Consider the following 11,233-nt stretch of genomic DNA (forward strand, 5'->3'; position numbering starts at 1 on the left):
ACTTGGTGACCTTTGAGGATATGGTTGTGACCTTACTCAGAGGAGTGGACTTTTGTGTATTTTATATTTTCTAGGATTGATGATGTCAACTCTGAAAACAGTTGGAACCAACAGAGATAGTGTTCCTACCATAATACATCTAATCTGCTACTGGTGATTGTTGTCAAATGTCCTACAATTAATAGCATCAGGATAATTCCCTTAGAAAAGTGCATCCTGAGACTCTACTTTTGACATACTAAATCAGAAAGTCTCCATTTGTGCCCTGTCATCTGTGTTTTAAACAATTCTTCCATGTGAATCTGTTTCATTCTGAAGATGACAACCTCTGGTGTAGTAATTTACCATGAGAATAAAGATCTTTCTCTCTTGTATGTCCTATTTGAATAAGTCTAAATGACTTTTTCATGGATATTTAAATCTGAATGTGAATTCCTTGGGTCAGACAGAACCATTCCTTTGTGTGTGTGTTTGTGTGTGTGTGGTACTGGGGCTTGAACTCATCAGGGCCTATATCTTGAGCCACTCCACCAGCTCTTGCTTGTGATTTTTTTTTTTTTTTTTGAGATTTAGTCTTAAGAAGTATTTGCCCCTGCTGGCTTCGAACCATGATCCTCCTAATCTCTGCCTCTTGAGTTGCTAGGATTACAGATGTGAGCCACCAGTGCCTGGCAGAGATAGCCATTCTTGTTAGGATATCTGAAGACTTGAGTACTTGCATTTTGAGCTGCTTAAAAAATTTTTGGACTTTTTGGCTCATGCCTGTATTCCTCACTACTTGGGAGCATTGAGGTTCAAGGCCAGCTGGGCAGACCCCATCTTTAAAATAACTACAGCAAAATGAACTGGAGGTGTGGCTCAAGAGGCCTGCTTTGGAGGTAGGAAGCCCTGAGTTCAATCCCCAGTTTCACCAAAAAATAAATTAGCCTGGGCATGCTAGCTTGCTTCTGTAATCCAGGTACTTTGAATCAGGAGGATTGTGGATTTGGATAACCAAGAGACAAAAAGTTAGGGTGAACCCCATTTTAACAAGAAAAGCAGGGCATGTTTGCATACTCTGGTAATCCCATCTTCAGGTGACATGGAAGTAGGATTGCAGTCCAGGGAAGCACAGACATAACACTGAGCAACTCTATTTGAAAAATAACTAAAACAAAGGGCTTCCGTACATTACTCTAGGGGTGTAGGCTTGCCTAATAAGTGAGAGACTCTGAGTTCAAACTCCCCTACCACTACAAAAAATTTTTATTTTAATGTTTCATTAGAAGTGTAATTCCTCTCATATAGAAAGTTTGTCATCCCTTACATGAGACCCTTCCACTGATGTATCTCTCCTGTGTATAGGCAGTCAGCTGTGAGCCCAGCCTGATCTCTTGGTTGAAGGAAGTAGAGTTGGCAATAATGGAGCGAAGTGTTCTCCAAGGTAAGTATGAGCCACACCTCATGCGGAAACTTTTCTTTTTGTTGGTACTGGGGTTTGAACTCAAAGGTTTTAGACTTGCTATGCAAGTGCTGTAACATTTGAGCCACTCTGCCAGCCCTGAAGGCTGAAGTCCTTTAACTGTGAATTTTGGGATATCTTCAACTTCCCGTGTTCACTACTTTATCCATCCTTTCTTATGATCTCAGCGGTGACCTGCTGTCATCCATCTTGAGTTTATTGGTTCTATTTGTTCAGTTATTTCCAGTTTTCCTTCTAATTTTATTATTTCTGGTCATTGCATTTAATGTTCATAGAAACAGTTCTTAAACTTACATATTTTGACCCCACACCCTTATGTTTGACAGAGTTCAAGCATAGGCAATTATTTTTGTTTAGCATGTTTCAAATGAAAATAATACTAGTCTTAATTTATTTAAGCTCCTGTTTTGTTGTGCAGACCTTTGTAATTGTTTTCTGTTTTTCTTCAGAATGGGAAATGCACCTTAAAACCAAAGCGACAGCACTTGAGCAGGATATATTTTGGTCAGATGCGTCAAGTAGCATACAACTGGTAAGAGTCACAAGAACATTTCTTACTTTCCAAGTTCATGGAAGACTGGGAAGTCACAGAAAGCAATCGTCAAGAATGAGAAATAGTTGAGAGAAGTAGTCATAATTCATAGCGAAGCAGTGTCTGTGGAGAGAGATGCCCCAAACTTAGTGTGAAGTTTGGTGCTTCAGACTTCCCACAAGTGTATATTCATGTATAAGTCTGAAAACTCCTTTAATCCTCATTCATCCCTTTATCAACAGGCAGAAAGCAACAGTGGAGGGGAGCTCTGTGACTCCAAGCATGTTGGAGAAATCTTCAGTGAACACTCACACCTTCAGACACACACTATTACTCCAAATACAGAGAACAGTTCTGAGTGTAATAGGTATGGGAAAGACTTCCTTCCACTGCTCAAGGAAACCTCTGCAGAAGAGAAACTATCTCTGTTGATTAAACATGAAGACGCCTTCACCCTGAGTCCAAACAATGATTACCAGACAACTTGCACTGAAGACAAATCCTTCGAATGCAGTGATTGGGGGAAAACCTTTGTTAATCAACCACACCTTCAGGCAAATGACACAGCTCATGATGGTGAAAAACTTTATGAGTGGGAGCAGTGTGAGAAAGTTTTTAGTCAGTCCACAAGCTGTTCTACCCATGTTCAAACACACACTATAAAGGAGCCCTACGGATGTGGGGATTTCTTCACATATCCTTTCTACCTGAATAATATGGGAAATCACACTTGGCAGAAACCCTATGAATGTAAGGAATGTGGGAAAACCTTCACTGTGCACTCGGCCCTTACTTCACATTTACGAAGTCACAATAGGAAGTCTTACGATTGTAAGGAATGTGGGAAAGTGTTCACTAAATCCTCAGGGCTTATTGAACATATGAGAAGTCACACAGGAGAGAAACCCTTTGCATGTGACCAGTGTGGGAAGGCCTTTGCTTCTTCTTCATATTTGATCGCACATTTGAGAACTCACACTGGAGAGAAGCCCTACGAGTGTAAGGTGTGTGGGAAAGCATTTACTCGTTCGTTTTACCTTCGCATTCACATGCGAACTCACACTGGAGAGAAACCTTATCAATGTAAAGAATGTGGGAGAACCTTTGCTGTGCGCTCATGCCTTAATATACACACACGGACGCATACTGGGGAGAAGCCCTACAAGTGTAAGGAATGCGGAAGAGCCTTTACCAGCTTTCGTCAACTCACTGAACATATGAAAACTCACACTGGTGAGAAGCCCTTTGAATGTCATGTTTGTGCGAAAACCTTTAGAAATTCCTCATGCCTTAAGAAGCACTTTCGAATTCACACCGGAGTAAAACCGTATAAATGTAAGGAGTGTGGCAAAGCTTTCTCTGGGCATACTGGCTTTACTACACACATGCTGACTCACACTGGGGAGAAGCCATATGAGTGCAAGGAATGTGGCAAGGCCTTCACTACTTCCTCACACCTTCTTGGACATCTAAGAAGTCACACAGGAGAGAAACCCTTTGACTGTCACCAATGTGGGAAGGCCTTTGCATCTTCCTCTTATCTTACTGTCCATTTGAGAACTCACACTGGGGAGAAGCCCTTTGAGTGTACAGTGTGTGGGAAAACATTTTCACGTTCTTCCTATGTTCGCAGGCACATGCGAACTCACACTGGAGAGAAACCTTTTGAATGTGAGGAATGTGGGAAAGCTTTCAGTGAGCGCTCGGGCCTTACTAAACACTTAAGAACACACACTGGGGAGAAGCCCTATCCGTGTCAGCAATGTGGGAAAGCATTCATAAGCTTTTCTCAAGTTACTGAACATATGAAGACTCACACTGGTGAGAAGCCCTTTGAATGTCAGGTCTGTGCAAAGTCTTTTAGAAACTCCTCATGCCTTAAGACTCACTATCGAATTCACACTGGAATAAAACCATATACGTGTAAGGACTGCGGGAAAGCTTTCACTGGGCGTACCAGCTTTACTACGCATGTGCTGACTCACACTGGGTCCAAGCCATATGATTGCAAGGAATGTGGCAAGGCCTTCTCAACTTCCTCATATCTTATTGAACATCTAAGAAGCCACACAGGAGAAAAACCCTTTGAATGTATCCACTGTGGGAAGTCCTTTGTTTCCTCCTCATCTCTTCATCTACACTTGAGAACTCACAGTGGAGAGAAGCCCTTTGAGTGTACGGTGTGTGGAAAAGGGTTTACATGTTCCTCCTACCTTCGCAGGCATGTGCGAACTCACACTGGTGAGAAACCTTATATATGTAAGGACTGTGGGAAAGCCTTCACTGAGTGCTCAGGCCTTTCTAAACATTTAAGAATACACACTGGGAAGAAGCCCTATGAATGTTTAGAATGTGGGAAAGCCTTTGGCACTTCAACCCATTTACGTACTCATGTGAAAATTCACACTGGATATAAACTGTCTAAATGGAAGGAATGTGGAAAAGCCTTCACTAGTTCTGATCTTAATGAACAAATAATCCCTGGAGAAAATCACTTTGACTGTAAGGAATGAGGAAAATTTGTTAAGGACTCTCAATTGCTATCACATTTGAATTCAGTCTTGAGAAACTATCATGGTAAGCACTGTAAAAGCATTCAGTTGTCCCCTTTCACCTTAAAGAGATGAGACACCTCTCACTCTGAAGATGTCCAATGAATATAAAGAACGTGGGACAGTCATTGGACTCTACTCACCATCCCGCATGTAATACCTTACCTGAGAACATACAGTGTAAGAAACACGGAAACCCTTCGCTGTGTTCCTCAAGGTTTGCTCAGTTTGTGAGATGTTGCAATAGAGTGAAATCCTCTTGATGTACCATATCTGTGTAAGTTGTTCTGTATGATGTTCACCTGTGATCTCACAGTGGAGAGAAACTTTGTAAAAGCAAGAAATGTGGAATGGAGAAAAACTTCATGAAAGTAAGAAGTATTGGAATGTCATTTTTACATATTCCTTACATATCTCATACGAAATGTGATTCACATTGAAGAGGAACTGTGTGTGGAATATGGGAAATGCTTCCATGTGTCCTGAAGTCTTGTGTGCTAATATTCATGGATTTCTAGATGGGTATATAGGTAACGTTTTTATTGTTTTGAATTTTTCATATATTCTAGTATAAGTGTTTTATGACTAAAATTATAAATAATTCCACTTCCACTACAGTTTTCTTTTTTTTAATATCTTTGTTGAGGTATCATTGACAGCTAAATATAAGTGTGCAACCTGATTTTGAAATAATCTGTCACACTGAAGCTAATTGGTATATATATCTCTTCCCATACTTACCTCCTCTCACCAGATGATTATTTTGGGGAGTAATGAGTACTAGGGCTCCAGCCTAGGTCTTTATGTTAGGCAAGCATTCTAGCACTGAGCTCCCCAGCCCCCATACTTTTGTCATGTTATGAAAACACTTTGTACTGTCTTAAATTTCATATATACAGTACATTATTGTTACCTGTAGACAGCATTCTGTACATAATATCTCAAGTACTCAAATATCCTATAAGTGAACTTTTGAACCTTTGACCCTTTTGTCACAACTCTCAGCTTGTCACTGCTCTTGTAATCTCTGCTTCAGTGAGTTTTACAGTTTTTTTTTTGGTGAGGTCATACAGTCTTTTGGTTTTTTTGGGTTTTTTTGGTGGTATTCTGGTTTGAACTTTGGGCCTTGTTCTTGCTAAACAATTGAGCCATTCACCTAACCCTAGATTTTTTTTTTTACCATTTTGTTTTCTTTATTTGTGACAGTATTGCTGTGTAGTCCATATTGGGCTTAAACTCCTGATCCTCCTGCTGGGATTACAGGTGTTTGCCATCACACCTGGGTAGTTTTATCCATGTGTTGGGACACAAGTATTTCCATACATTCACTATTAAGAATACTGCTGCTGAGCCAGGCACAGTGGCATGTCCTCACTATTTAGGAGGGTGAGGCAGGAGGATTGTTTGAGGCCTGCCTGGGCTACATAGTGAGACCCCACTACACACTCCAAAAAATATTGCTGCAGTGAACACAGGCAAATGGATGTCTCAGGCAGTGGTTTTTCTTTTCTTTTTTTTTTTTTTTTTTTTAAATGGTACTGGGGTTTGAGCTTAGGACCTCATGCTTGTTAGGCAAAGTGCTCTACCACTTGAGCCACTCTGCAAGCCCTTTTTTGGTGTTGGGTATTTTCAAGATGGGGTTTCAAGAACTATTGTGTGGGCTGGCTTGAAACCATGATACTCCTGACCCCTGCCTCCTGACTAGTTAGGATTGCAGGCATGAGCCACTGGGGCCCAGCCAGTTGTCTTACTTCTTTGGATGTATATCCAGAAATGTTTGCTGGATAATATTATAGTTCTACTCTTAATATTAGGGAAAACTTGCATAACTGTTTTCCTTAATGGCTACCAATTTGTATTTCCACCAGCAGTATTACAAGGGTCTTGTTCCCCTCATCCTCCTTATCAGCAGTTTTTACTGTTGACTTTATTATTGACATAGCCATCCTAACATGTGAGGTGATACCTCATCATGGTATTTGCATCCCTGGTGATTTAACATCTTTTTGTGTATCCATGTAGTTATTTTTGTGCCTTTGAAAATACTCTGCTCCTTTGCATATTTTAAATTGGGTTAAGTGGTTTTTTGCTATTCAGTTAGATGTATTCTTTACATATTTTGAATTACAACCCATTGTCAGTTATGTGGTTTACAAATACTCTTCTCCCCTTCTATTTTTTGCCTCTTCATTTGTTAACTTTTTCTCATTGTAAAACATTTTTTGTTCGATGTATCCTGACTTGTTTATTATTGTTTTTGTTGTCTTTGGTTTTGTTGGGAAGTCCACAAATCATTGTTAACACAAGTGTCAGGAAGTTTCTATGTTTTCTTCTCACTTTTTTTTTTTTTTTTTGGTTTCACAGCTTGAGTCCATTTGCTATGGATTCTTGTGTATGATGTAAGATGTCCAGTTGCAATCTTTTGGATGTGCATATCTGGTTTGCACGGTATCATTTATATAAGACTATCCCATCCCCATTTGTGTATTGGTGCTTTTGTTGGCGATTACTTGACTGTATATGCATGAGTTTGTTTCTGAGCTTTCTATTATGTTCCTGTTTTATGTGTCTGTTTTTATGTCAGTAGAATACTTTTTTTTTTCTGGTGCTGGGGTTTGAACCCAGGGCCTCACACATGTACAATACTGTTTTGATTATTGTAGCTTTATAATATAATTTGAAATCGGGAACTGTGATGGCTCCCAATTTTGTTCTTGCTCAAGATTTGCTTTGGCTCTTTAGTCTTACCTGGTGCTATATGACTTTTAGAATTTTTTCGTAATCCTGTGAAATGTATCTTTGAAATTTTGAAAGGAATGGCATTAAATTTGTAGATTTGTTTGAGGAGTGTGAACATGGCAACAATATTCAATCTGTAAATATGGATTATTCCATTTATTTGTGTCCATTTATTTCTTTCATCAATAATTTGTAGTTTTCATTGTACAGGTCTTTAAACCCACTTGTTAAAAGTATTATATTGTTTTTTCATTAGGATTCTTAGTTTCTTTTTTGCTAGACAGGCATTCTATCACTTGAGTCACTGTGTTGGGTATCTTCTGAATTTTTTTTTGTTTGTTTGCATGTGTTATATAATTTAGTTGATTTGTTTTAGTTCCAATAATTTTTTCATTTACTTTACTAAGTAATTTTTCTACATTTGCAAACACAAACTACTTCCCAATTTGGATGTTTTTTTTTTTTTTTTTTCAAATCGCTCTTAACTAGGATTTGCAGTGTTACGTTGAAGTGTCTTATTCATGATCTTAAAGGAAAAGTTATGAGTTCACCATTTATGATGATAGTTTGGGGCTTGTCATATGGCCTTTATTAGTTGAGATGCTTTGCCCTTTTTTTTGTTGTGCTGTGTTTGAATTCAGGGCTTTGCACTTTCTAAACAGACGATACATTGCTTAGCCACCTGGTGCAGCTTGAGCCCTGAGGTGCAGTTTTAAATATTTTGGGGAGTGGTCATGGGAGGATGAGTGTTGTTTAAATTTTTTTGCCGTGATTTTTCCCTTCATTAATGTGTATGTATCACGTTTTCTGATTTGTGTTTGTTGAACCATCCTTGCATTCCAGGGATAAATCTCACTTGGTCATGGTGTGTGACCCTTTCAATAATTATGTTAAATTTGGCAATCAAAAGACCTACAACAGCATACTGCAGCAAAAAAGACATCTACCAATATGCTGCATATAAGAGACTCACCCTTTAGGACACAAGTTGACTGAAAGTGAAGGGAGTAAAAGAGAATCTTTCCAAATGAAAACTAAAAAGATCAGATGAGAGGCGGGCTGTAGCTCAGTGGTAGCACAGCTAGAGCCACGAAAACACAAAACAACATAAAAGAGCAAGAGTATCTATTATATGTGATAAAGCAAGTTACATACCATAACAAGAGAATGGGAGGTTATAGGTATCAGTGGAGCCCCTTACTATATAAGGAAAATATTAAAAGACCTGAAGAGAGAAATAGCAATATAAAGATAACAGGGGTCTTGAGTAACATACTTTGAACAATTGATGGATTAGCATTGCACCCAACAGTAACAGAATATACATTGTTAAATGTGCAGAGAACATGTGACAGGTTTGAATTTAATAAAGTCATTTTATCCATTTTTCCCTTTGAATGGATTTTTCATTTAATTTTCTTATCTTTTTAAATTTATATTTTATTTTTCATTAGCACATAATAGTTGTAGAGAGGGATACATTGTGATATTTACATAGGTGCTTACAATATATCTTAGTTATATTCACCCCCTCCATCGTTTTCCCTTATCACTTTCCTCCCTTGCTAGAAAAATTTCAGCAGGTTTCGTTCTGTTTTCATACACGAATGCAAGAATCTACTATATTCACACTCATTCGCCTTTTTGTTATGCATACCCCCTCCCACTGTTAACCAGTCCTGGAAAAGACCTGTTTTACCCTCCTGTCCTTTTTTTTTTTTTTTTTTAAGGCATATATTGCTAGTCCAAGGGCGTTTCACCTTGGTACTTCAGGCCTGTGTATATCATGCTTTAATCAGAGTAACCCCTTTCCCGTTGCTTACTCTTTCTCTGTCACCACGCTCCTCTGATCAACAGCTTACGGTGCGTTATATTCATACATAGGTGACGCTAAATATTTTTCATTCTCTGAGATTAATTTCTCTTTGCTCTTCCACCTCCCCTTGTCCCCTCAGACCTACTAATTTTCTTCTTGATGTCTTTTAATGAATTTTTCGTGAAGTATACAGTTTGTTTTGGTGCTGAAGTCAAAGTATACAGTTTTGAGCAGTCATTTTTGTGTCACAATTGACTGAACATCATGAAAAAATTGTTGACTCAAAATCTAAAGCTTGTGAAAATATATATCCAGTTTTGGTGGGGATGTACACTGGGGAAATTTCAAAAATCTTGGCAGTATATACTAAATCTGTGCTTGTGCACACTGTAACAACAGTAATTGCACATGTATGTGTGTAGATCAAAGTACTCTATTCACACCAGTACTTTTTATATTTTGGCTCTACTGTGCTTAAACCCAGGGCCTAATGCATGAAAAGACTGCCTGCCCCTCTCCAACTCAGAAATTTCAAACTCATTAGAGAATGTGCATATTTATTATTTGTGGTTGCTTAACAAGCTCAGTGGAATCAATTATCAGTTTTTTGGGGTCAGGAGCCCAGAGATGGCTTGATAGGTTCTCTGCTCAGGATTGTACTCAGCTGCAATCAAGACCTGCTGGTCACACACATCTATAATCCTGTCTACAAAGGAGGCCTCCACATTGGGTTCGAAACCAGCCAGGGGAAAATAGTACACCAGACCCTATCTCAGAAATCCCATCACAAAACGGCTGGTATGGCTCAAGGTGTAGGCCCTGAGTTCAAGTCCCAGTACATCAAAATAAAGACCCAACACAAAGGATGGCTGAGTGGCTCAAGTGGTAAATGCCTGTCCAGCAAGCTTAGGCCTTGAGTTGAAACCCTAGTACCACCAAGACTTTGGATGAGTTGCTATCTCATCTGCTTTTACTAGTTGTAGTCCATTTTCTGTTGCCGTAACCAAGTACCTGAGGCTGGATACTTCATAAAGAAGAGAGGTATATTTAGCTTAGTTTTGGAGGCTGGAAATCCAAGATCAATGGAGCCCCATTTGGTTAGCCCTTTGTGAGATTCCTACAACGTGGCAGAGAAGCAGAAAGAAATGGCTTTGTACAGAAGGGGATAACTACGTGGTGTTGACCTCGTTTTATAACATTTTACTCACAGGAACTTAAGACCATCATTAATCACTTCCATGTGAGGAAGTGCCTATGTGACCAAACAGACTAATCTACTTCAATATAATCAAAAGTAAACAAATCACTGGAATCTCTTGCTTCATAGGCAGGCAAAGTATGTATCAAAATCCAACATCCTCTATATAGTCAGTCATGATACCAGATATGCCAGAACACTCCTTGACCCCCTTTATAGTAGAGGCATTCAGTAGAACCTTCATGTCTCTGATAGGTCTTAAGTAACTGTAATCTAGCAATACAGTGGTCTCAAATAACTCCTTTTTAATTACTGCACACCTCAACCTCTAGTTTTCTGCTTTGTCCAGACCTTAATCTGTTTGTATAAAAAAAGAAAATTGGCCAGGCCTGTAATACTATCTACCTAGGAGGCAGAGATCAGGAGGATCATGGTTCAAAGCCATCCTGGGCAAATAGTTTGTGAGACCCTGTATCGAAAAACCCCAACACAAAATAGGGCTGGGCGAGTGGCTCAAGGGTGAAGGCCCTGAGTTCAAACCCCTGTTCCACAAAAAAAAAAAAGGTGGTTTTAGTGCTTGTTTAGGTGTGCTATCACTTGTACCATGCTGCCAGCCCACATTACTCTGGTCATTTTGATTATTGGGTCTTGCTTTTTAGATCAGGCCCGTCTGGCGCAAAAAACCTTCCTGCTGTTGCTAGGATGACTGACACACACCATCATACCTCATACCCCCACACCCAGCATTTTTTTCTTTTTTTAATTAAAATGGAGGCTGTCCTCAAACAGTGATCTTCTCAATCTCAACCTCCCGAGTAGCTAGGATTACAGGTGAGCCACCATGGTCCAGTTTGTTTTTATAAAATGTTGATTTTATCCCCTCTCATATGGGCAGGCAATGCAAATTTTCATAGGACTCAGTAACTAGATGCTG

At 39.3% G+C, this 11,233-nt stretch overlaps 1 protein-coding gene across 19 annotated transcripts in view; it reads left to right on the forward strand.

The window, feature by feature from the left end:
* LOC109687765 (uncharacterized) overlaps positions 1-8,683 on the forward strand; it is a 33,555-nt gene extending 24,872 nt beyond the window's left edge. For all 19 annotated transcript variants that reach the window (XM_074054133.1, XM_074054132.1, XM_074054136.1 and 16 more), the window contains 3 exons: positions 1,345-1,423; positions 1,912-1,994; positions 2,237-8,683. In XM_074054133.1, coding sequence (XP_073910234.1) covers positions 1,345-1,423; positions 1,912-1,994; positions 2,237-4,507 — 2,433 coding nt within the window. In that variant the 3' untranslated portion in view covers positions 4,508-8,683. The remainder of the gene's footprint in view (positions 1-1,344; positions 1,424-1,911; positions 1,995-2,236) is intronic.
* Positions 8,684-11,233: the final 2,550 nt, after the last annotated feature.

Source organism: Castor canadensis, chromosome 14 (genome assembly GCF_047511655.1).
Source record: "Castor canadensis chromosome 14, mCasCan1.hap1v2, whole genome shotgun sequence".
NCBI lineage: Eukaryota > Metazoa > Chordata > Mammalia > Rodentia > Castoridae > Castor > Castor canadensis.